At 46.5% G+C, this 24892-nt stretch overlaps 1 protein-coding gene and 1 non-coding gene across 3 annotated transcripts; both read left to right on the top strand.

The window, feature by feature from the left end:
- Positions 1-1718: 1718 nt before the first annotated feature.
- pdcd2l (programmed cell death 2-like) lies at positions 1719-24436 on the top strand. Of its 2 annotated transcripts, none has more exons than XM_043706526.2 (7): positions 1719-2885; positions 11179-11342; positions 13794-13854; positions 14602-14951; positions 16270-16383; positions 19766-19914; positions 24260-24436. In XM_043706526.2, the coding sequence occupies exons 1-7, from the start codon at positions 2778-2780 to the stop codon at positions 24319-24321; spliced, it is 1008 nt and encodes a 335-aa protein (XP_043562461.2). In that variant the 5' UTR covers positions 1719-2777; the 3' UTR covers positions 24322-24436. The 2 variants fall into 2 exon arrangements, with proteins under 2 accessions (XP_043562461.2, XP_043562460.2); XM_043706525.2 differs by having other exon boundaries at positions 1736-2885; positions 24255-24436.
- On the top strand, positions 3080-3152 carry trnar-acg (transfer RNA arginine (anticodon ACG)). The gene has a single exon. It is a non-coding gene; the product is annotated as a tRNA-Arg (tRNA).
- Positions 24437-24892: the final 456 nt, after the last annotated feature.

Below are 24892 nucleotides of genomic sequence, written 5' to 3'. Positions count from 1 at the left end.
TTGAGAACATGGTTTAAAATGACATTCTGAATCTTGCCACAATTGCTTTGCAATCACATGCTTTATAATATTAACAATAAAACCACAAGTCTATCCATCAAAAACCACTTAAACTGTGGGCAGAATGATTCATAAAGACACAGTGGCTAGCACTGCTGCCTCACAGTGTCAGGGACCCTGGTTCAAACCCAGCTTTGGGCAGCTGTCCCTGTGGAGTTTGCACATTCTCCCTAGCCTACATCCACGTAGCCTGCACATCATTCACCACATTGTGAATTTGGAGGAAACCAGAGCACCGAGAGGTAACGCACACTGACATAGGAAGAATGTGCAAACTCCATACAGTCACCTGAGGGTGGAATCAAACCCAGGTGTCTGGGGCTATGAGGCAGCAGAGCTAACCACTGTGCCATGCCGTGACATCAGCTGCCTCAATTTCTCCACCCCGCCACCAACTCCAACCTCACTCTCTCTGCACCAACCCCTGTTTCACCATCAAACCCGCTGACAAAGTCGGGCAGTGGGAGTCTCTAGGGCAGACCTCTATATCACACAGGCTGAGTGCCAGCTCTCCGACACCACGTCCTACCTGCCCCTTGACCACAACCCCACTGTGACCCATCAAACCAAAATCATTTGCATAGCCGATCTAGTCCCATTGCTAGCATTTAGCCCATATCCCTCTAAGATCATTCATGTTGAAAGTAAAAAAAACCTGCAGTTGCTAGATTCCAAGGTAGACAAGCAGGAGGCTGGCGTTCCCAGCAGGTGTCAAACAGCAACCTGGAGGAACAACACCTCTTCTTCTACCTGGGCAGCCTACAGTCCACAGGACTCAACAATGAGTTCTCCAATTTCAAATAACCTCCCTTCCCATCATCCAGTCCTTTCCCAGCCCCTCCTCCTCCCTTCCATTCCTCTGATCAACTCTTTATTCCAGCTCAAGAGTGATCATGGAAAAGCGCAGTAGATCAGGCAGCATCCAAAGAGCAGGAGAATCGATGTTTCGGTCAAAAGCCCTTCATCAGCCCCTCATTCCTGATGAAGGGCTTATGCCCGAACAGCGATTCTCCTCCTTAGATGCTGCCTGAGCTGCTATGCTTTTCCAGAACCACACTGTCAGCTCTGATCTCCAACATCTGCAGTCCTCACTTTCTCCTTCCATCCACCTATCAACCAGAGTCATTTCTCCCATCGACCAACCAGGTTGTACCCTCTACCTGTGTTCACCCATCCCTACCTCACCACCCCCATCCCACTTTATCTGCACCTCCCCCCACACCCACCCCCCGCCCTGACGAAGGGTTTCACCCGAAACGTTGACTTCTCCACCTCTGGATGCTGTCTGGCTTGTTGTGTTCTCCCAGCCTCCTGCTTTTCTACCTTCCTATTCATATACCCATCCAGATGCCTTTTAAATGCTGTAATTGTACCAGCCTCCACCACTTCCTCTAGCAGCTCATTACATACACGCACCACCCTCTGTGTGAAGGTGAAGACATTTCTCCTCGAAATCCTTCGGAACCACCTGAAAACAACAAATGCTGGAGGTCACAGTGGGTCAGGCAGCATCCTTGGAGAGAGAGCAAGCTAATCTTTCGAGTTTAGATGACTGTTCATCAGAGCTAACGTGGTGTTCAGGGGGCTCTATTTGTGCCAAAGTCTGCTGGGTGGGGGGTGGCAGTGGTGGGTCTAGAATGCTGGAGGAAAAAAGATGCTGAAAATTCAGATTAAGTGATCTGAATGTGAGAATGGCAGAAAAACGGGTGTCTCCTGGCAAACCTGAAAGGACAGGCAGACCCACTGGGTTGGGGGGAGGAGAGAGGACCTGGTGACAAAGAATATAATAAGGGAAGGAATGGGAGTGGGTTCAGAATCTGAACGTGTTGAGTTCAGCATTAAGTCCAGAAGGCTGTAAAGTGCCTAGTCTGAAGATGAGATGTTGTTCTCCCAGTTTGCGCTGGGATTCACTAGAACACCTGCTCCTTTTTTTAAAACTGTGCCCCTGATTTCTGAATAAAAGCCAAAAAATTGTGGATGCTGTCAATCAGAAGTTGCTAGAAAAGCAAGTTTGGTAGCATCAGTGCAGAGAAATCAGAGTTAATGTGTCGGGTCGAGTGACTGGGGTTCTAAGCTGAAATGTTAACTCTGATTTCTCTCACAAATGTTGCCAGACCTGCTGAGCTGTTCTAGCAACTTCTATTTTTGCCCCTGATTACTGACAGGGGGGTCCTCCTTGCCTGCACCTATCTGTTGTGGGAAAGACAGTTTACAGTTATAGACAGAGTAACTGAGCTCTCATAGATAGGTGTTTGTGAAGAGTAGATCATATTACTACTGTAATTAGTTACAATACAAGAGGAGATTCCGTTATTCCATAATGTCAATCAGTCCACACAAGGAAGAGGTTTCTTACAGTGAGAGAGGGTGAAGTAGACCCCGGGGCATCACGTCAGTTTGTTAGAATGGAGTTTGCTCCAGTTCATTAATTTTGAGTCTCACTCAGTTTGTATGAAATGGTCTTTCTGAAAATAATTACATTTTTAATGTAACAACACAAAAACGTATTTATTCTATATTACATATTGTTTTACCCAACAGTCATTTTTAAAATGAGAAATTATACAGATAATTATTATAATTATAAGAAGGCTGCACCAAAATAAAGACACATTTGGCAGCAGGATATAAAAGACCAGCTGAGCTGAGTGGGCGGGATTCGAACCGCCTTGGCTCCGCGGCCGGGCCTCGCTCCTCGAGTAGCAGCAGCCGCCAGCATGTGTTCCACGGCTAGGCCAGGGCCGGTCTTACTGGGACTTCGGGACGAAGTGATCGGGGCAGGGAGCCGCTGTTCCTGGGAGACCAGCAAAGTGGGCGGGAGACCGGTAAGAGACCGCGGCGGGCGGCAGGACCCGGGGGGGCGGATGTGGGGATTGGAGGCCGCGGTGTATCCATTTCTGCTGTCGCAGCGTTCCGAGGCACGTGACCAGCCCCATTCATAAAAAGGGAGGGCTCAGAGGGCGGGGCTTAACTACATGACGCAACTTCTTAAAGCCTCCCTGCGCCACCGTTATACAGCGGGCCAGTGGCGCAATGGATAACGCGTCTGACTACGGATCAGAAGATTCCAGGTTCGACTCCTGGCTGGCTCGAAACTTTTAAACAAATAACCTCCACTAGAGGTCTATGTACAACAAGATATCACAAATACTTTTACTGATGAGGAAGAGTGCTAAGTTTAGAATTAACCCATACCTTGCATTGATGCATTATGTCCTCTGTTTAAAACTTGTGGCTGATTGTAGTGATTGCACCCACAATCACAGGAGGATCCTTCAGGGGCTAAGCATCATAGAGATATACAGCACAGAAACATACCCTTCAGTCCAACTCGTCCATGCCGATCAGATATCCCGACCTAATCTAGTCCCATTTGCCTGCCTTTGGCCCATATCCCTCCAAACTCTTCCTAATCCTATATCCATCCAGATGCCTTTTAAATGCTGTGATTGTACCAGCCTCCACCACTTCCTCTGGCAGCTCATTCCATACACATACCACCCTCTGTGTGAACAAGTTCCCCACTTTGGTCCCTCTTACATCTTTCCCCTCACCCTAAACCTATGCCCTCTAGTTCTGGACTCCCCCACCCCAGGGAAAAGACATTGTCTATTTATCCTATCCATGCCCCTCCATGTTGAGAGGATGTTTCCCCTCGTGGGAGAGGCTGGGACCAGAGAGCACAGTATCAGAATTTAAGATGCTAATGTAAAATTGAAATGAAGAGGAATTTCTTCTGTGGGCTGAGCATCTTTGAAGCTCTTTGCCACAGAGAGTTGTGTGGACAGAGTTCATGTGTTTATTTAAGGCTAAGATCAATTCTTGATCAGAGTGGGAAATTAAGGGTTGGGGAGAGAGGGCAGGAAAGTGGATTTGAGGAATGCTGGATCAGCCATGACCCAACTGAATGCTGGGGGAGGCTCGAGGGATCAAATGTGCTGATAATTGAATTGTTACAGTGCAGGTGGAGGCTTTTTGGTCCTTCCTGTCTGGACCAGCTCTGCCATTGAGCAATTCAGTGTGTGCCATCTCCATGTAGTCCTTTTTCAAATGATGATCAAGTTCCCTTTTACATTTCTGGATTCAATCTGCCTGCTGGCGGTGTGTACCAAACCCTCTCCACTGGCTGCATGCAAAAGTTCTTTTCTCATTGTCACTTTTGCCAATTGCTTCAAATCTTTTCTGAAGAAGAGTCGTATTTGATTTGAAACATTAACTCTGTTTCTCTCTCCACTGACACTGCCAGGCCTGTTGCATTTCTCCAGCACTTTGTTTTTATTTCATATTTCCAACATCTGTGGTATTTTAGTTTTACTTCTAAATCTGTGTTCTCTTGTTCTCAATCCTTTCACAAGTAGGTACAGTTTCTCCTCAAATGACTCTCCCCACACTCCCCACCACCCCATGATTTAAACACCTTAATCAGATTTCCTCTCTGCTTTCTCTTTTTGAAGGAAAACAGTCTCAAGTTTTCCAAACTAACTTCATAGAATCGGGTAGTACAGAAGAGGCCTTTCGGCCCATTGAGTCTGTGCCACCAAAGATATACTACTCCCTAAACTAGTTGCACTTTCCATAGCCTTGAATGTTATGACATTTCAAGTGTCCATCCAAGTCCTTTATAAAAGTTTGGGAGAAAGTGAGGGCTGCAGATGCTGGAGATCAGAGTCAAAGAGTGTGGTGTTGGAAAAGCATAGCAGGTCAGGCAGCATCCGAGGAACAGGAGAGTCAACGTTTTGAGACATTCAGGATGCTGCCTGACCAGCTGTGCTTTTCCAGCATCACATTCTTCAACTCCCTTTATAAAAGTTTGTAAGATTTCTCACCTCAGCCATCCCTCTCAGGCAGCGCATTCCAAATTCCCACCACCCTCTAGACCCCTTTTTTAAATTTACTTTATTTTGAAAAACTTTATTTATAAAAAAAACATCTGTAAGTACATTCAGAAGTTTGAAGTCAGTTTGAAGTGGGTGGCACAGTGGTTAGCACTGCTGCCTCACAGCACTAGAGACGCGGGTTCAATTCCCGCCTCAGGCAACTGACTGTGTGGAGTTTGCACGTTCTCCCCGTGTCTGCGTGGGTTTCCTCTGGGTGCTCAGGTTTCCTCCCACCATCCAAAGATGTGCAGGGTCGGGTGAATTGGCCATGCTAAATTGCCCGTAGTGTTAGGTAAGGGGTAAATGTAGGGGTATGGGTGGGTTTCGCTTTGGCGGGTCGGAGTGGACTTGTTGGGCCGAAGGGCCTGTTTCCACACTGTAATGTAATCTGTATAGCCTTTGCAGGAAAAAAACCAAACACTGAAATTTTGATATTTTTCAGAAGTTCCCTGCAGTTGCAAAAACAAAGGTACTTTCTACTCATGCAGGAAATGATTTATGTTCATTTTGAGGCACCAGGAGAGTCCAATAACTGAACAAACCTTCGTTATACTTCAGTAGGAAGACCTCAGACAGTGGTCTTTCCCCCACTGTGTCTCCTGGCAGCTACTCTGAGCTTTAGTGTGTCCATCACACGTAGCCCTGTATCTGGGTTAGAGTGATGCTGGAAAAGCACAGCAGGACAGGCAGCATCCAAGGAGTAGGAAAATAGACGCTTCGGACAAAAGCCCTTCATCAGGAATAGAGGATATCAGTCTGTAACACTGGGTCAGGGTCAACTCCTTGCTCTGTAACACCAACAAGTTTCGGGCAGACCAAAGAGCGTCTTTCTCTGAGTTGATGGTCCTCCCGGTGCAGTCGATGTTTGGCTCGGTGAATCCCGGGGAACAGACGGTAGAGCACAGAGTCCCGTGTCACGGAGCTGCTCAGGACAAACCTCGACACAACCCAGGCTTCCTTTACAAAGGCACATCTCCCCCCCCCTCCCTCCCTCCCCAAGCCACTTTGAGGGCAGCGTGCGATGGTGCAGGGAGTGCAGTGTACATGAAGGGTCTCCCAGGTAGTGCCTTTCTCACCACCTGCTGAATGATGTCTTGGTGCTTGTTAGAACGTTCTGGTGATGAGGCGTCTCTGCCAAATGACTTTGACAGTCTGCTCAGGAAATAACCCATCAGGATCTACCCTCTCCTATTCCCACAGGGTCTCCAGGATGCTATGTACTGACCACTTCCTGATGGACCGGTGGTCAACGGTGTTCTCCTTTGCAAGCTTTGAGGAACCAGTGATACCCGAATGGTCCAACTATTTGGAGTGTTCTGTGGCACAAAGGCCAATCCCATCCTTCGCAACACTGGGGAAGGGTAGAACCTCAGGATGCAGTGACATTTGTGTTTGTGTACCAAGGGTCTACACACAGCTTAATGCAGCTGCACACAAAGGGCGCCATCAGGATGAGGGCAGCATTGGGTACACCCTAAACTCACCGCCCCCCTCACACCAATCCAGAGTTTATGTACATGGTGTCCACGTGGACACAGTCCATCCTAGACCTCCAAATGAAATGGAAGGTAGCTCAGGGAATGGGCCAGACCTGCACCACGTACAGCAACACCAACACTACCTCACAGTGGAAGACCAGATTTTTACCTGCAATGGAGAGAGAGCAATACACTCAAAAGCCCAGTTTCTGCATCACTTTGGCGATAGGCTCCTCCCAAATTTTTGTACACACCCTGGCCCCTCGAAACCATATTTCCAGCACCTCCAAATAGTCTGTCCTGGAGACTGTAAGGACTGCTGATGTGGGAAGTCAACAAGTGTGGTGCTGGAAAAGCACAGCCAGTCAGGCAGCATCCGAGGAGCAGGAGAGTCAACATTTTGAGCCAAAACCTTTTGTCAGGACCTGCCCTGACAGTGATGGGGGTAAAAGATTGGTCAGCCCAGATACTCCAGAGCCCATTACTGTTGTAAAGAACTAGTCTACCACAATAGGCTGAATAGCCTCCCTGTGTTTGACATGAACTGTTCAGCTTGTTTAAAAACCCTGTCTCTGCACAGCTCTCTGTGAGGACTTACTAACCTACATTCTGGGTGGCCTGGGTGGGGTGAGATTCACTTCTGTTTAGTTTATGGGTTGTATGCTCCATCTCTAATTGGCTCTTAAGGTGATGAGCATTGACTGATACTTCCCACCATCTCCTGACTGGTTCCTCAAGATGTCACTTATCCATGGGCCCACCTTAGTGTTACTTTGAGGAGAGGGTAGTTTGTAATCTCCTCTTGGCACCTTTGTTTCGGGTGGGGCTCTGTATGCTCTGGGCTCCCCACAGTTGATAAGCCAAGCTCATTGTTCACTGTCAACTGGGGTGGTACCAGGGGACTGGAGAGTGGTGAATGTTGTGCCCCTATTCAAAAAAGGGAATAGGGATAACCTCGGGAATTACAGGCCAGTTAGTCTTACTTCGGTGGGAGGCAAAGTAATGGAAAGGGTACTGAGGGATAGGATTTATGAGTATCTGGAAAGACACTGCTTGATTAGGAACAGCCAGCAGGGATTTGTGAGGGGTAGGTCTTGCCTTACAAGTCTTATTGAATTCTTTGAGGAGGTGACCAAGCATGTGGATGAGGGTAGAGCAGTAGAGCAGTGTACATGGATTTTAGTAAGGCATTTGATAAGGTTCCCTATGGTAGGCTCATGCGGAAAGTCAGGAGGCATGGGATAGAGGGAAATTTGGCCAGTTGGATAGAAAACTGGCTAACCAGTTGAAGTCAGAGAGTGGTGATAGATGGTAAATATTCAGCCTGGAGCCCAGTTACAAGTGGAGCTCCGCAGGGATCAGTTCTGGGTCCTCTGCTGTTTGTAATTTTTATTAATGACTTGGAAGAGGGAGTCCAAGGGTGGGTCAGTAAATTTGCAGATCATACGAAGATTGGTGGAGTTGTGGATAGTGAGGAGGGCTGTTGTCGGCTACAAAGGGACTTCGATATGATGCAGAGCTGGGCTGAGGAGTGGCAGATGGAGTTCAACCCTGTCAAGTGTGAGGTTGTCCATTTTGGAAGGACAAATAAGAATGCGGAATACAGGGTTAATGGTAGGGTTCTTAGTAAGGTGTAGGAGCAGAGGGATCTTGGGGTCTATGTTCATAGATCTTTGAAAGTTGCCACTTAGGTGGATAGAGCTTGTAAGAAGGCCTATGGTGTATTAGCATTCATTAGCAGAAGGATTGAATTCAAGAGTGGTGAAGTGATGTTGCAGCTGTACAGGACCTTGGTTAGGCCACATTTGGAGTACTGTGTGCAGTTCTGGTCGCCTCACTTTAGGAAAGATGTGGAAGCTTTGGAGAGGGTGCAGAGAAGACTTACCAGGATGTTGCCTGGAATGGAGAATAGGTCGTACGAGGATAGGTTGAGAGTGCTAGGCTTTTTCTCATTGGAACAGCGAAGGATGAGGGGTGACTTGATAGAGGTTTATAAGATGATCAGAGGAATAGATAGAGTAGACAGTCAGAAACTTTTTCCCCAGATACAACAGAGTGTTACAAGGGAACATAAATTTAAGGTGAAGGGTGGAAGGTATAGGGGGGATGTCAGGGGTAGGTTCTTTATCCAGAGAGTGGTGGGGGCATGGAATGCGCTGCCTGTGGGAGTGGTAGAGTCAGAATCATTGGTGACCTTTAAGCGGCAATTGGATAGGTACATGGATGGGTGCTTAAGCTAGGACAAATGTTCGGCACAACATCGTGGGCCGAAGGGCCTGTTCTGTGCTGTATTGTTCTATGTTCTACTGTTAACTGAAAGTGGTTTTAAACAGAAGATAAAGTGGAAAAGTTGCTTGTAACTTCAACACTATGTGAAACTAATCAAGAAGATCACAAAGTACTAATGCAAACAACTTATAAAAGTGAATAATAATTATAGTGTGTGTATAAAGAGAGCTCCTTATACATTCAGATAATACCTGGTCTTGAGGAATCAAGTTCTAAAGGATTACACAGTAGCAAATTAAAAAACACATTGTTACAAAGTTAACTATAAAACAAAGATTATGTATAGTCAAATGTAATTATTTCTCACCTAAGACATTACAAATGGAAACAAAGCCAATGGAGAGCATGCTAGAATACTGCTCCTTCCTGCAGTAACTCCCTCTTAACCCTCCTCTTGTGATCACATAGTTCTGTTCACTAATAGGTTTTCAATTGTCTCAGAGAATTTAAACTTGGATTATGCAGCCTTAAATTGCAGGTTCTCCCCACCCACCCTGGTTATAATCTCCATTAGGTAAAAGATACAAAAGCTTAAACACACGTACCAACAGCTTCTTCCCCACTGTTATTAGACTTCTGAATGGACCTCCAGAGTTTCAAATCTAATGTTGATCTCTCTGTTCGTAGCTACCTTTCCTGCAGCTGTAACCTTGTATTCCTCACTCTGTTCTGTTACCCTATGATCTTTGTGTTATAATCTTTGCCTGTACTTTACGCAAAACAAAACTTTTCACTGTACCTGCCACTAATAAATCAAATCAAGATGGAAATAACTAAACCCAGGTGTGTCAACATGAACACAATGGTGTGTTACCTTCAGTCTGGGATGAGTAACAGCCAGTAGTATCATTGCTAGACTGTTTATCCAAAAAAAAGGTAATGCTCTAAAACAAAAAAACAGAAATTGCTGGAGTAACTCAGCAGGTCTGGCAGCAGTTGTGGAGACAAAGTTAATGTTTCAAGTCCAGTGACCCTTCAGAACTCCAGAACCAGGTCTGAATCTGTTGAGGGAGACGGTGGAATCTGAATTCCATAAAAATCTGGGATTGAGAGCCTAACGATGACCATGAATCCATTGCTCGTTGTCGGAAAAACCCATGGTTTACAAACGCCTTTCAGGGAAGGAAACTGCCGTCTTTACTTGGTCTGACCTACGTGTGACTCCAGACCCACAGCTATGTGGTTGACTCTTAACTGCCCTCTGGGATGGACAATGAATACTAGTCTAGACAGTGACACACTCCTGCTGTGAATTAACAAATTCTGTTTAAAATCTCAGAGTACATTCTTTTGTGAACTGAAGCAGAGCCACCTGGGTGTGAAATTACAAAGATCGACATTGGTTTCAGTTAAGCAGAATAACAACTTGAATGAATCAATGAATGCACTATGTGTGATTTGAACTAACTACATGAATCATGAAACAGCAGTCAGCTCTGACAAAACGATAACATGATTGTGATGAGACCAATCGTTTATCTCATTTATTGGTTAACTGCAGAACATTAATGGCTACACCTTAAAAGAAGTTTTGTTGGTTGTAAAATGTTTTGGGCCATCCTGAAGATGTGAAAGATGTTATAAAAGTGCAAATTATTTTTTAAATATGTAGATAAGTAATACACTTGTATTCATTGATCAGATCACAGTCAGGTCTGGCCTTTAACCATTAGATTGACTCTTCACTACCAATCTGTATATCAGAAACAATAACCTGCATTTATGAAGCACCTTTAACAGTAAAATATTCCAAAACATTTCACAGGAATGTTATCAGAAATTGTTTGGGTGGCTCGATGGTTAGCACTACCTCACAGCGGCAGGGACCCAGGTTTGATTCCACCCTTGAGTGACTGTGCAAACTCCACACACACATTCTCTGTCTCTGTGGGTTTCCTCCTGCAGTCCAAAGGCGTGTAGGTTAGGTGGATTGGCCATGGGGAAATTGTGAGTTTTGGGTTGAAGGAATTAAAAGATAAATCACTCTCTGATTCTAAGGAAGCTGTTTGGTCCATGAAGTCTATTCTAGATCCCTCAACCCATTTGGTCCCACTCCCCCACTCAATCCCTGGGGCCCTACAAGTTTCTTCCCTTTTTCAGTACCCATCACTCATCATGATCCCAAGTTGTGTGTCACCTATAAGTTTGCACACTAGGAGATGCTCACCTCCATCTATCAGATTACTGTGTCTCCCTTGCTCTGATCTGAAAAGCAAGCCATCACTGCTCTCCATTCCATTGTACTCCAGATCCTTGCTGCCCCTGCTCTTTTTTTAATGGGATCCACTGGATCCAGAACTGTAGTTTCTCACGGGGACATGTTTATCTCACAACGGGGCCATGCTAATGAGGAACCAGCAGCAGTGGAACTGAATCGAGGGGCTGAGTGACTTTCTCTGGTCAGGTGTTTTAATTCTTACAGTGATATCATCTCTTTGTCTCTCTCCCTCCCCCCACCTTTCTCTCTCTCTCAGGACTGTGTCCCTGGCATTACCATGCAGTATCCTCACTGTCCACGTTGCAGTGATCCCCTTATTCACATTGTCCAGGTGTATTGTCCCCTGGAGGGCTCGGCCTACCACCGGACCATCAATGTGTTGGCTTGTCTCCGACCGGAGTGCTGTGGGCGATCAGACAGGTACGCTCCCCTCTGCTGTGGGCACTGGAGAAATTGACCATTAGGAAATGTTGCATTCACTTGTTGTAAAACAAATGTATTAACTTTTGCAGGCCATTCCGCCCAACTAGTCCATGCTGGTGTTAATGCTTGATCACTTCCCAACTACTCCATCCCAGTCTGTCATCATCTTACTCCTTTCTCCTGTTAACCTATCAGGACCATTTCCCCTCCCCCACCACCACTCCTGCCCAAGCACTCCCTGACAACCTGATTGGCTGGAGTTGAGCGAATCAGGGGGATTTGTTCCAGAGCTTGAAACAGCAAGATACAGATAGATCTTTAAAAACCATTAATGAGACATGGGGGTTGCTGGCTGGGCCCAGCATTTATTACCCATCCCTAGTTGCCCTTTGAGAAGGTGGGCGTGAGCTGCCTTCTTGAACCGCTGCAGTCCATGTGCTGTAGGTTGACCCACAATGTCCCTTAGGGAGGGAATTCCAGGATTTTGACCCAGCGACAGTGAAGGAACGGTGAGATATTTCAAGTCAGGATGGTGAGTGGCTTGGAGGGGAACTTGCAGGGGGTGGTGTTCCCATGTATCTGCTGCCCCTCTCCTTCTGGATGGGAGTGTTTGTGGGTTTGGAAGGTGCTGTCAGAGGATTTTTGGTGAGTTTCTGCAGTACATCTTGTAGGTAGCAGCTGCAGTGTGTACTGAGCATCAGTGGTGGAGGGAGTGGGTGCTTGTGGATGTAGTGCCAACCAACCTGGCTGTTTTGTCCCGGATAGTGTCAAACTTCCTGAGGGTTGTTGGAGCTGCACCCACCCAGGCAAGTGGGGGGTATTCCATCACACTCTTGACTTGTGCCTTGTAGATGGTGGACAGGCTTTGGGGAGTCAGGAGGGGAGTTACTTGCCGCATTATACCTAATCTCTGACCTGGTCTTGTAGCCACTGTGTTTATGTGGTGAGTAAATCTTTAATGTCTTATTGCTGTTCATTTCAGGCCAGAGGAATAAACCAGGAAAATCCAGGCAGGCAATCCAGCCACAGTGGGGATGTTGCTGAGAACCATTCTCAGGGATAAAATAAATTGTTGTTTGGAAAAGGGTCAGGTAATCCAGGAGAGTCCGGATGGATCTGTTAGAGAGAAATTGTGTCTGACTTACTTGATTTTAATTCTTTGAAGTTATAGAGAGTTTGGGCAGTAGCTGCTATCCCGAAGGAAATCAACAAAATGCCAAACAGAGGTGCATTGGATTTTGGGAGGTGGGGAAGGGGGGCAGGGATGGGATGGATTTTGAGGTGTCCGTGACAGGAGGAGAGCCCCGTGTTTAATGGTCAGGCCACATTGATGGTACAGCACTGTCCCACTCTGTCTGTCTTTGGCCATTAATTCTGTGAGGGTTTGTTCGATTTTTTAAAAAATATTTTACTCCATTCCAACCCCCACTGTTTCACGTAGTAATTTTCTGAATCACTGAATTGTTGCAGTGCAGCAGGAGACCATTTGGCCCATCATGCCCATACCAGCTCTTCAATCAAGCATAGTTACCCCATGCCAACCTTCAGCCTTTGCCCCAGAGCCCTGCTCGCCATTTTAACCCAAATAACCATCCAATGTGTCAGCTGAACCTGCCTGCTCCACGTTTCCAGGCTGTGCATCCCATACCCTCACTCCTCACTGGGTCAGATAGGATTTTCTCACATCACCCCATGTTCCATCTTCAATCATGTTCCACAACTTGTTACTGAGGCTTCGGGATCTGTCTGGAATCCTGTTAATCTGAGTCAGGCTCCAGTCTCGGGGTAAACAGGGGGATGGGAGGAAGGTTTGGTGACAGGCTGAGTGAGGGAGGAGTTGAACATTGGGGAAGGGTTTGGTGACAGTGAGGGGTGGTAGTGAATGTTAGGGAGGGGTTTGGTGACAGTGGGGGGGGTGTGAATGTTAGGGAAGGGTCTAGTGACAGTGAGGGGGGGTGAATGTTGGGGAAGGGTTTGGTGATAGTGAGGGAGGGTGAATGTTGGGGAAGGGTTTGGTGATAGTGAGGGAGGGTGAATGTTGGGGAAGGGTTTAGTGACAGTGGGGGGGGGTGAATTTTTAGGCAAGGGTTTGGTGACAGTGAGGGGGGTGAATTTTAGGGAGGGGTTTGGTGACAGTGGGGGGTGTGAGTGTGATGGATGGGTTTGGTGACAGTGAGGGGGGGTGAATTTTAGGGAGGGGTTTGGTGACAGTGGGGGGTGTGAGTGTGATGGATGTGTTTGGTGACAGTGAGGGGGGGTGAATTTTAGGGAGGGGTTTGGTGACAGTGAGGGTTTGGTGACCAATTGAGTGATGGGGGTTGACAGACTGAGTAAATGAGGGGGTGTGAGTATTGGGGAGGGGTTTGGTGACAGACTGATTGAGTGAAGTGGTGGGGGTGCGGGTGAACATCCTGGACGATGCTAATGGTCTCACCGTTTGTTCTCCAGCTGGAAGGTGCTGCGCTCCGAATGCCTAGAGACCCCTCTCAATCAGGAAACTACAGCAAAGGTAAGAGTCTCGCTCGGTCCCCATGTCGTTCGGTCCCAGTGTCCCTCTGTCCCTCCTGTCCAGATGGTTAGCTCTGGCTCAATGAGGAGCACTCTCACTCTGTCTCAGAAACTTGTTTACAAATCCAGGGCTGACTCTGGCAGTGCAGCGGTGAGGGAGGGAGGGAGGGTGGGGCAGCGGTGAGGGAGGGAGAGAGAGAGAGAGAGTGTCAGTGGTGAGGGAGGGAGGGAGAGAGTGTCAGCGGTGAGGGAGGGAGGGAGAGGGAGAGAGAGAGAGAGAGAGAGAGTGTCAGCGGTGAGGGAGCATGGTGTTGTTTGAGGGTTGGTGCTTAGGGAGCACCGTGTATCTCATCACAGTGGAGGCAGGAAGGGTGTGGATTGCCTGGAGCCTGGGGGCTGGTGTCAGATGGTGGGGACTGGGGGATTAGAGAGGCTGAAGGATACCGAGAAGGAAAGATAAACGTTTGAAGCTGTTTCAGTTTCAGTAACATCAATTTAATATTATTTATTCAGTATTTTACCATTTCTGTAATTTATTCTGTCATCCAAGATGGTGCCAGAGCACAGTGGTGTCACTTGTCTTCAGCTCCAGTGAAGATGTTAAATTGCAATCTAACCCCATTGTGCCCCACAGCCCCCACAGGCTGGGGGAAGGGGTTACTGTGTTCTGATGCAGGATGGTTTTGGATTGTGTGATGGTCGATATCAACAAGGTTCTCATTACAATCTATTGTTGTTGTTTCTGTAGAAGATGGTCCCTGTTCCTGTGACTGTGAAGGATTGGTGTCCCGAGGCTGATGACTGGGGAATGGAGGAACCCTGGGGGTCCAGCACTGAGGGAGTAGTGCAGACCCCAGCCCCCGACTCCGAACGAGAGGTGACGGAGCAGACATCCCGACTGGAGGCCCTCCTGCTGGAGGGAGCAGAGGGCCAGGGGCTGGTCTCTCAAAGCACAGTGCCAGAATTCCAGCCGTTCTATATCAGCGTGATGGAGGAGGAAGATTCCCATTCCCAAAGCAGCTTCAAGCATGAGCAGGAGCTACTAGCAGAGTACCAGAGGAGGGAGGGGGTGTGTGTGGAGCAGCTGCCTCTCTCCAGGTGAGAGATTCTCTCTTTGGAGGGGCCAGAACCAGGGGCCAGTGACAAACCTGGAACATCTGATCCTCACTCCCCGCCCTCCACCCACTGCTGGCAATAGCCGAGGTACACGGGAAAGGGGGAAGAAACACTCATCATGGGATGGTTACAGTGCAGAAGGAGGCCCACTGTTCCTGTATTGTCTCTCTCTGAGCATTTTCATTTGGTGCCAAACTCCTGTCTTTCCCAGAACACTGCACATTGTTTCTCATTAATTCCCCATGCAGTGCACTGGAACATGACCCTACCCAGACATCCAGAACCTAACTGCTCACGGAGTGAATGGCAAACTTCATCCTTTCACAAAACACGGTGCCTTCTGGTTCTCACTGAGAAAACAATCTCAAACGATTTACTCCTTTTGACATCCACCAATACTGTTTCTCCGTTTTTGGATAAAACTACATCAGTTATCCAAAGATTTCCAATCACTATCCTGTAATCTGGGTTCAACACAGGTCATCCATCCGTAATTATTTCTCCCTTTGTACTCTGCCCAGCTCACTCTGTTTTGAAAACCTCTCTCAAATCACCGTCTCAAAAGAGAACAATCCCAACTTCTTCAACCTGTCCTCATCGTTGACGGCTCTCACCCCCAGAACCATTCCTGTAAACTCTTTCCACACTCTCTCCAATGTGTTCATATCCTTCCCAAAGTGTGCTCCCCGGAACTGTGCACAATACTCCAATTGAGCTTGAAGCAATGTCCTGTACAGATTCAGCATCGCCTGCTCCCTCTTGTGCTCTATGGCCCTGTTAATGAAGCCTGGAAAACTGTATGCAGAATGTAGAAAGTAATGGAAGAATTGAGTGGGAGAAGACTACTTGACTACTTCCTGTTCCTGTCCAACAGGCTGGAGAAGGGGCTGAATGGCCTCCTCCTGTTGATACCTCAGCTGAGGACATGTTTGGGATCTTGTTGATGTTCCTCACATGGTCCTGGAGAGTTGCCCAGTCATGTGCCATGCCCAGCTGGCTGTGGGACAGAGGGCTACAACAAGAACAGAAGTTCTGGCAGCATCTGTGGAGAGAAATCAGTTCGCGTTTTGGGTCGAGTGACCCTTCATTTTCTGACGTAGGGTCACCGGATCTTAACTTTGATTTCTGTCCAAAGACGCTGCCAGACCTGTTAAGTTTTTCTAGCAACTTCTGTTTTTGTTTCTGACTTACAGCATCCGCAGTTGTTTTGGTTTTTTGTGGTCCAGAGAACGATGGAATGACCCCCTGAGGATTGTGAACTGTGGAAAACGTGTGTAACATTATTGTTCCTCCCCCTCAGCTGTGACGGTGAAGGAGCTCCAGAAACATATGAGAAGAGTCAAGTTCAACACAGAGACAGAACGTTCAACAAATTCATGAAACGCATTTCCAGCTGCCCTCATCAGATTTTAAGGTGAGGTGTCCCAGGGAACCCCAACTGGACTTTTTTTTAAACTGCATCAGTCAATCCCCTGGAGCCCTGGGCTTTCCTGGTTGGGCTAGAGGATGGGAGATCTTTCAACCAATAAACACTTAAATACCCCAACCATTAATTTTTGATGAGATTTGTTTTATGGTTACATCCCGGAAATCTGGGCTGCAGAGGGTTAGAGTTGTTGAGCACATAGGAATCTGGTGCATGGGAATATCCTCGGAACAAACAGAGGAATTGGGAAGTGCAAAGCTAAAGGCCTAGTGCACCACCAGTGGTGGGCGGGTGTCACTACAATGTGACCTGTTTACATTCATCACTTCCATTCTGAACATGACACAGCCATCTATATGATAGACACAAACAACGGGAACCTGGAGTGAGACTTCAGGCACTAAAGTTCACAATACGCTCTCTAATACATGATACACTGACCACAACACACAAGTACTGAAGAACTTTAACACACTCTCCTATTGCACATGGCTGAGACAGTACATTACCCACAACAGTATTTGTGTTCTAACACTCTGTCACAACCCAAATTTAGAAAGAAAGGACCTGCATTTACATAGTGCCCTTACTGATCACAGGGCATTCCAAAGCACGTTGCAGCCAATGATAGAGTTTGTGAAGTGGAGCTTGGCGAGTGGGAGTGAACTGACCGTTTCCAAGTTCCTCTCCTTTACTCTTTGACACGAGGTTAGAATGTGCTGAGGGTGTTGCTATTCCTATCATGTAGGTGTCAGATTGTTTTTAGTTTAGAAATGCATCAGCCAGGATTCTGTAGTTAACAAACGATAACTAGTTTACTACAAACCAAATTTAGTTAAGCATCATGGCAGAGTTTATTGACAAAGGGTTTCAACAGTACAAATATAAATACTGTTTGTACTCTAATATCCAGAAGCAGCATGAGGCAAACATGGGAAACAGGTTGACCTTGTCTAAACACTAGAGAGCACATCAAATAGCAAGTGTAATCAAAATAGTGCCTCCTGCCACCTCTAAATGCCCGTGATACGGTGGGTCATCAAACTTCGTCAGAAGAGATTTCAATTTTCTCTCTCAAAATTATGAAGACCTAGCTTTGGACTGCCCTCAGAAGCCCTGTGTCACAGACTCTCTGAGCAATTCCTCAGCTTCTGGTAGTTTGTTCATCTTTATTTATTCCTCAACTAATGCTACAGAGACAGATTATCCAATCATTTGCACACTTTGTGGGATCTTACAGTGCATAAATTGTCAGCCATGATTCACACAGTTAAGGGGAGGCAATAGCCAACTGGTATCATCGCTAGACTATTAATCCAGAAATTCTGCTAACGTTCTGGGCTCCAGGGTTCAAAGGGCAGAGGTTGGGATTTGAACTAAGTCTAAAGAAAAAATCAGGAATTACGAGTCTAATGATGACCATGAAACCTTTGTCAATTGTCAGGAATACCCATCTGGGTCACTAATGTCCTTTAGGGAAGGAAAGTGCCATCCTTACCTGGTCTGGCCTACATGTGACTCCAGACCCACAGCAATGCGGTTGACTCTTAACTGCCCTCTGGACAATTAGGGTTGGGCAATAAATGCTGCCTAGCCAGAGATGCCCTCATCCCATAAATAAATAAATCAAAAAGTTCCAGAGGGCCGACTATAACGAAATTTACTTGTCCTTTATACCCATTTGTACTGTATAAAGCAGCCATCTGTGACTACTGTAACATCCCTGAACCACAGCTTTCAATGCAGAGTTACACTCCTGGTTATTGAGCAGTAAGAGTGGGGCTTATTCCATGGGTTTCAGTCAGACCCTCAGAACAGGCCAACGGTGACAGGAGCACACCAGTTAGTCATGCAATGTCAGTGCTGTTAGCAGACTCCAACCAGTTAGGGCTCAGGGTATCTGAGCCATGAGGAAGTCAGGGCAGCTGAGAGTGTGGTTGATGGAAACCCACTGTCAGGATTGACTTGCTGAAGCTGAGCAAAGCCGGGCCTTGGAGAAACTGGAGCCTGTGCCAGCTTGGTGAGGCTAGCTGTCTGCAGGTAAGTTAGAATCGTGCCTGAACGAGCTGAGAGTCCAGGAAATGGGAAATAGCTGTGGGTCTGAAGTCACATGTGGGCCAGGCCAGGTAAGGATGGAGTTTCCTTTCCTAAAGGATATTAGTGACCCAGATGGGATTTTTCCAAAAATTGACAATAGTTTCATGGTCATTAGACTCTTAATTCCTGATTTTTATTTCTTTAGATTTAATTCAAATTCCACCCTCTGCCATTTGACCCTGGTCCCCAGAACATTAGCTGAGTTTCTGGATTAATAGTCGAGCGATGATACCACTAGGCTATTGCCTTCCCATAACTATATGAATCATGGCTGCCAATTTGTGAACAGTCAGATCCCAAAAAGGGTGAAAGTGATTGGGTAATCTGTCTCTAATGTTGTTAGTTGAGGAATAAATATTGACGAGGTCGCGGTCAGGAATTCCCCATCTCTGCTTCATAATAGCGGCTGTATGGGGTTTACACGGCAGGTAGGAAGGGCCAAGCTTTAACCTCGCCCTATATTTGTTAACTCGGAGAGTGAAGCAGTCCTCCTAAACTATCCCAGAGAGTCAGCCGAGAGCTTTGTCCTTCAAACTCCAACCTACTGAGTGTAAGCCAGGAATATTGGCCTCTCAGCTAGAGCTGCTGCTGATTGATTAACTACACGAAGGTCCTGTTCAGAGAATGAGTAGCAGAGTCTGAGCTGAGGACATCGCCATTTGTCTCTTAGTGGAAGGAGATGCTTTTCCTCACTGTTATCTCCAGCTATTCCAACACTCTGAGCTCTCATCATCAGCCCAATCCAAACGTTGCTACCCCTCTCCTGACTCTCTCCAAGATGTTCTCACCCCCCACCCCCTTCCCAGTGCTCAGAGTTTTTGGACCCTGGTCCTGTAATGCATCCATGTTAAAATTCTCCTCCTTTTTTCAAATCCTTCCAGTGCCTCTGTCCACCCTACTCCCCTTCTTCCAGGGGATCTCTGCACTCCTCCAGCATTCCCACTTCCCATTGCTCTGCCATTAGCGGCTGGGCCATTATGTTCTGGAAGTCCCTCCCCAAACTCCACCTCAAATTCTTGCTTTAAGGTGTTCCTTCAAACCTACCCCTCGGAGGGAGCTTAGTTCATCTTTGCTGATTCCTACTCACATGGCTCAGGGACAAATTTGGTTTGATCTATACTTCTGTGAAGCACCTTGGGGAGATTCAATTATGGTAGGTGCTATATAAATGCCAGTTGCTGTGGGTCTGAATTACTGCCATGGCATTATATTGGTTTGTCAGTTCATGGTGATCTAACACTTTTGTTTGATTTGTGTTGAAATTATGCCTCAGGTATTGCTGGAATGGGAGCCCATTACTGCTGTCCCCACTGGGAATGGAGTCAGCAGCCTCTGTGTGTGAGCTCTGTACCAGTCCCAGGGTGTTTGAGTTCCAGCTGATGCCTGCTCTGGTTAACATGCTGAAAGGTTCAAGCAGCCAAGGTAGGTGCTAGGACCTGGGGGATTGGTGCCTGAACACGATGGTTACTGAGGGTGAACCTTGATTGTCTTGTTCTGTTTATAATGTACTTGAAGACACTAAAAAGGGTCTTACATTTGGATAGCCCTTTCCCATCTTCATTCTGCCCTTATAATGATTGGATTGGTTATTGGGCAGCACGGTGGTGCCTCACAGCGCCAGAGACCCAGGTTCAATTCCCACCTCAGGCGACTGTCTGTGTGGAGTTTGCACATTCTCCCCGTGTGTCTGCGTGGGTTTCCTCTGGGTGCTCCGGTTTCCTCTCTCAGTCCAAAAACGTGCAGGTTAGGTGAATTGGCCATGCTAAATTGCCCATAGTGTTAGGTGAAGGGGTAAATGTAGGGGAGTAGGTCTGGGTGGGTTGCTCTTCGGAGGGTCGGTGTGGACTTGTTGGGCCGAAGGGCCTGTTTCCACACTCTAAGTAATAGCCAATAGATGCAGGAGTAGGCCATTCTGCCCTTCGAGCCTGCCCCACCATTCAATATGATCATGGCTGATCATCCTTAATCAGTATCCTGTTCCTGCCTTATCTCCATAACCCTTGATTCCACTATCCTTGAGAGCTCTCTATCCAACTTTTTCTTAAATGAATCCAGGGACTGGGCCTCCACTGCCCTCTAGGGCAGAGAATTCCACACAGCCACCACTCTCTGGGTGAAGACGTTTCTCCTCATCTCTGTCCTAAATGGTCTACCCCGTATTTTTAAGCTGTGTCCTCTGGTTCGGCACTCACCCATCAGTGGAAACATGTTTCCTGCTGCCAGAGTGTCCAATCCTTTAATAATCTTATATGTCTCAATCAGGATCATAATCTAATGCATTGTTGTAATATCAGAAACAGTAATGAGATCATTGGGTCATAAGATGCATGAGTAGGCCATTCAGCCCCTCGAATCTGCTCTGCAAGTCCATAATGTAATAGCTCACCTGAGTTGTTCCCTTAACTCCACTTCTGTGCCTGTCTCTCACCTCGGACTGACAGTGAGTTTCAGGGGTATCACACTTGTACAAGTCAAGCTTTTGAAAGTGAATAGAGAATGACAGGAGAAGGCCACTCTGTGCTCTATCTTGTGATAGCTCCCTGTAATGGCTACTCTGCCCACTCTGAGATCCAGTGTACACTCTCCAGTCAGAGACACTGGGCATAAAACACCTTCAGGGTCCTAACATGATTTTCTGCTGCTGTTGTTTTGGGTGAGATTTAAACCAAAGAGGTGACTACCCTAGGATCAGTGTAAAAGTTCCTGTCAATACTGAAAGGCAGTATTTTGAAGGAATACATCTCCTCCTTCCTTCCCCCCCCCCAACCCATCCCAGCTCCAGGACAATATCCTTCAACCAACATCACTATAAGCACCTGATCTGTTCATTGCATTGTTGTTTGTGGGAGCTTGCTGTGCACAATTTGGTTGCTGAGTTTCTGACATCAGTGACAACATTTCCAAACCATACCAATGTCTGTCAAGTCATTCGGACTGAGGTTCTGCCTGGCGCTAGAGAAATGTAGTCCTTCACTCTGTGTCACAGGTTTAGAGGAGAGGTTTGTGACTGAAATGATTTTTCCTTCATCAATGAAGCTTGAAATCTTGCAGCTGCCCCCCTTTACTGTTTTATATTTAAGAAAATTAAATGTTTCAGAGAGGTTGCATGAGGGATGTGGTTGTCTCCAATCTGTGATAGAGGCACATGATACTGAGAGAGGTTGTAGCGATATTAAATTACAGAAAATGTTAAAACATAGGAGTAGCAGTAGGCCATTCAGCCCATCAAATCATTGGCGATCTGATTATCCTCCACCCCATTTTCGTGCCTTTACCTCTTAACCCTTGATTCCTTTACTGATTATGAACCTGTGCATTCACCACTGAATGTACTGAATGACCCAGCCTCGACAGCCCACTATGATAAACAATTCCTCAGATTCACTCCCTTCAGGAGAAGTTCCTCCTCATCTTGGACTTAGTTGGCTGATCCCTGTCATGACAGTTCTATTCTGGCCGATTTCTCCCCACCTGCCCCTATTTTACACACCCTGCCCCAGCGTTCACCCAAACCCCAGCAGTTCCTAATATCGAGTTCTGTTTAACATGAACTGACCACTACCAGCTGCCAATTTTCTCAAAATGAAAATGCTCCTCCTTGCTTTTAAATCCCTCCCTAGACACCTCCCTACCACCCCCTCTAATTATCCTCCAAACCGCAACTCAGATCCTCCCTCCTGATCTCAGATCAGTCCCTCCACTGATCGGCTGTACCTTCAGCTCTGGAAGTCCCTCCCTAAAACTCACCATCAGTTTTTAAAATTCTGATTTACACTTGTGCTCATGACATGTTGCTGTGTTGTAGGTGCTATACACATAACTGTATAATATTGGTGAAGTTGTTACAGCGAGAGTTGCACTTCCACCAATAGCCACTTGGTGACTCTTCTTCAGACAGACTCAGTTCAGGGGAGGTTCAGCTGTTTGAGAATTGATTGATAATTTTGAGAAATTGTTCTCAGAAATCACTGAGAAATGGGGCTATTCCAACCCTACCCTCCTTGTGCTTCATCTCTTCCTTTTCTCCCATATGTGCCCCCACCCTTTACCTCAATCAGAGTTTAGCTGATTCCCATCTTCCAATCCGGAAAACTACACTTGGTCATCACTCCCAGGTATGCAAGAAAAGGGAAGTTCTCTACTGAGCCCAAAGGGAAGGATCTGCTCACAGACACTGTGTCCACCCTGTACAAACTGCTCAGGTTTATCTCCACCTTCTTTGGATCTGCATTTACACTCATTGTCCAGTCAATTGGACTTAGAGCATCACACTTGTACGAGTCAAGCTTTTGAAAGTGAATAGAGAATGACAGTAGAAGGCCACTCTGTGCTCTACCCTGTGATAGCTCCCTGCAATGGCTACTCTTGTCCACTCTGAGATCCAGTGCACACTCTCCAATCAGAGACACTGGACACAAAACACATCCGGGTCCTAAGATGATTTTCTGCTGCTGTTTTTTGGGTGAGATTTAAACCAAAGAGCTGCCTGCCCCAGGATCAAAGTAAAAGGTCCTGTCGATCCCGAAAGGTAATATTTTGAAGGAATGTGTCCTGGACAACACCCTTCAACCAGCATCACTAAAAGCAGCTGATCTACTCATTACATTGCTGTTTGTGGGTGCTTGCTGTGCATAATTTGGCTGCTGAGTTTCCGATATCAGTGACAATGTTTCCAAACCATATCATTGTCTGTCAAGTAGTTTGGACTAGTCTGAGGTGCTGTAGTCACATACACTTTCACACTAACATTTGGGCTTTAGGCGAGGAGTAGTGATGGGATGAAGGGACTTGCTAATTATGTCTTTAAGGAACAGCTTTACCATTTTAAGATAATTGGCCTATAAATTCCTACTTTACTTTCTTCTTTTTTGAAAAAAGGAGTCACATTAATGGTCATCCACTCTAATGGAAACTGCCTGAAATCTAGTGAATTTGTTTTTCATTTTCCTCAATGCAGCAACTGTCTCGCCAGCCACGCCTGCTATACCCGAATGTAAAGTTGCTCAGGCCACTCAACTTCTGCATCCAACAATTTACTCAGTAAATGGTCATGTTGTCCATCGTCTTACCAGACCATGAGCTCCTCTCATCCGAGAGTAGACAGCTGCTGGAGGTTTAACCTGAGGGTCACAACGCCTCAGGCAAGGAGAGAGTCATAGAGTCATAGAGATGGGGTTGACAGGGAGAGTCCTTCAGGGTAACATCAGTTAGTGCAGGAATTGAACCCACTCTGTTCACATCACTCTGCATTGACCACCCAGACAACTGACCGCCCCAGTCCATGGTGACTATACTTTTTCTGAATGCCTCCCTCCTGTTTCTGGGATGTTATTTGTATCCTGTATAGTGAAGACTATATGTTCAATTTACCGGCCATTTCCTCTTTTTTCATATTATTAATTCTCCAGACTCCTTTCGATCAGGTCAATGTTCACTTTGTTTACACTTTTTAAATAACTATTGAAACTCTTGCTATCTGTTCTATTTTTCTAACTATTTTTTTTCATACGCTATTGTTTCCCTCCCTATTAATCATTGGATTAAAACTTCAGAAAATGAACAATATTCTGACCTGTCATGCATCTTTGCAGTTCCATCCTCCCTCTCCAGCTCACCCCTCCTATTGCTCCAATCATATCCACCCCTCTCCTAGGATGGGCTGATTGGCCTCCTGCTGGCCTGTGATATATCCTTCTCGACTTTGAGCCTGTCAGAAACATTTATTTTCATGAAAAATACAAAAAAAAATATTCTTTTTGCAGAACAGAGTGTGGAGTTTGGGACGGTGTTAATCTACACGTGTCAGAGGAGTTGCTGGAGTCCCACTAACCAGACACCAGCAGAGGAAAGTGCTTTTGTGCAGGCAGATCCGGACCAGCACTTCTTCAATAGACATTAATCATTAGTGATTTTGTTCGAAATAAAAGCAGTGTTTGATCTGAAACCTGGAGTCCTGCTGTTGGTATGAAGTTGTGCTGGGAACTTGGCTGCAATTCCACATTTGGGCACCAGATGGATCTGTAGCCTCCACCATGAGAAAGACTTGCATTTCCATAGCACCTTGTACAACTTTTTGCAAGGTTTGTGAAGATTTGTAGCTCAGGTTGAGGTTTAGGGTGTAGGCTTGCTCGCTGAGATGTAGGTTTGATATCCAGACATTTTATTACCTGGCTAGGTAACATCATCAGTGGCGACCTCCAAGTGAAGGGAAGCTGTTGTCTCCTGCTTTCTATTTATGTTTGTCCTGGATGGGGTCCCTGGGGTTTGTGGTGATGTCATTTCCTGTTCGTTTTCTGAGGGGGGTTGATAGATGGTATCTAGATCTATGTGTTTGTATATGGCGTTATGGTTGGAGTGCCAGGCCTCTAGGAATTCTCTGGCATGTCTTTGCTTAGCCTGT

This window comes from Chiloscyllium plagiosum, unplaced genomic scaffold (assembly GCF_037043375.1).
Source record: "Chiloscyllium plagiosum isolate Xiang-an unplaced genomic scaffold, Cpla_swu_hap1 HiC_scaffold_17, whole genome shotgun sequence".
NCBI lineage: Eukaryota > Metazoa > Chordata > Chondrichthyes > Orectolobiformes > Hemiscylliidae > Chiloscyllium > Chiloscyllium plagiosum.
This window is presented reverse-complemented; position numbering and strand designations above follow the sequence as displayed.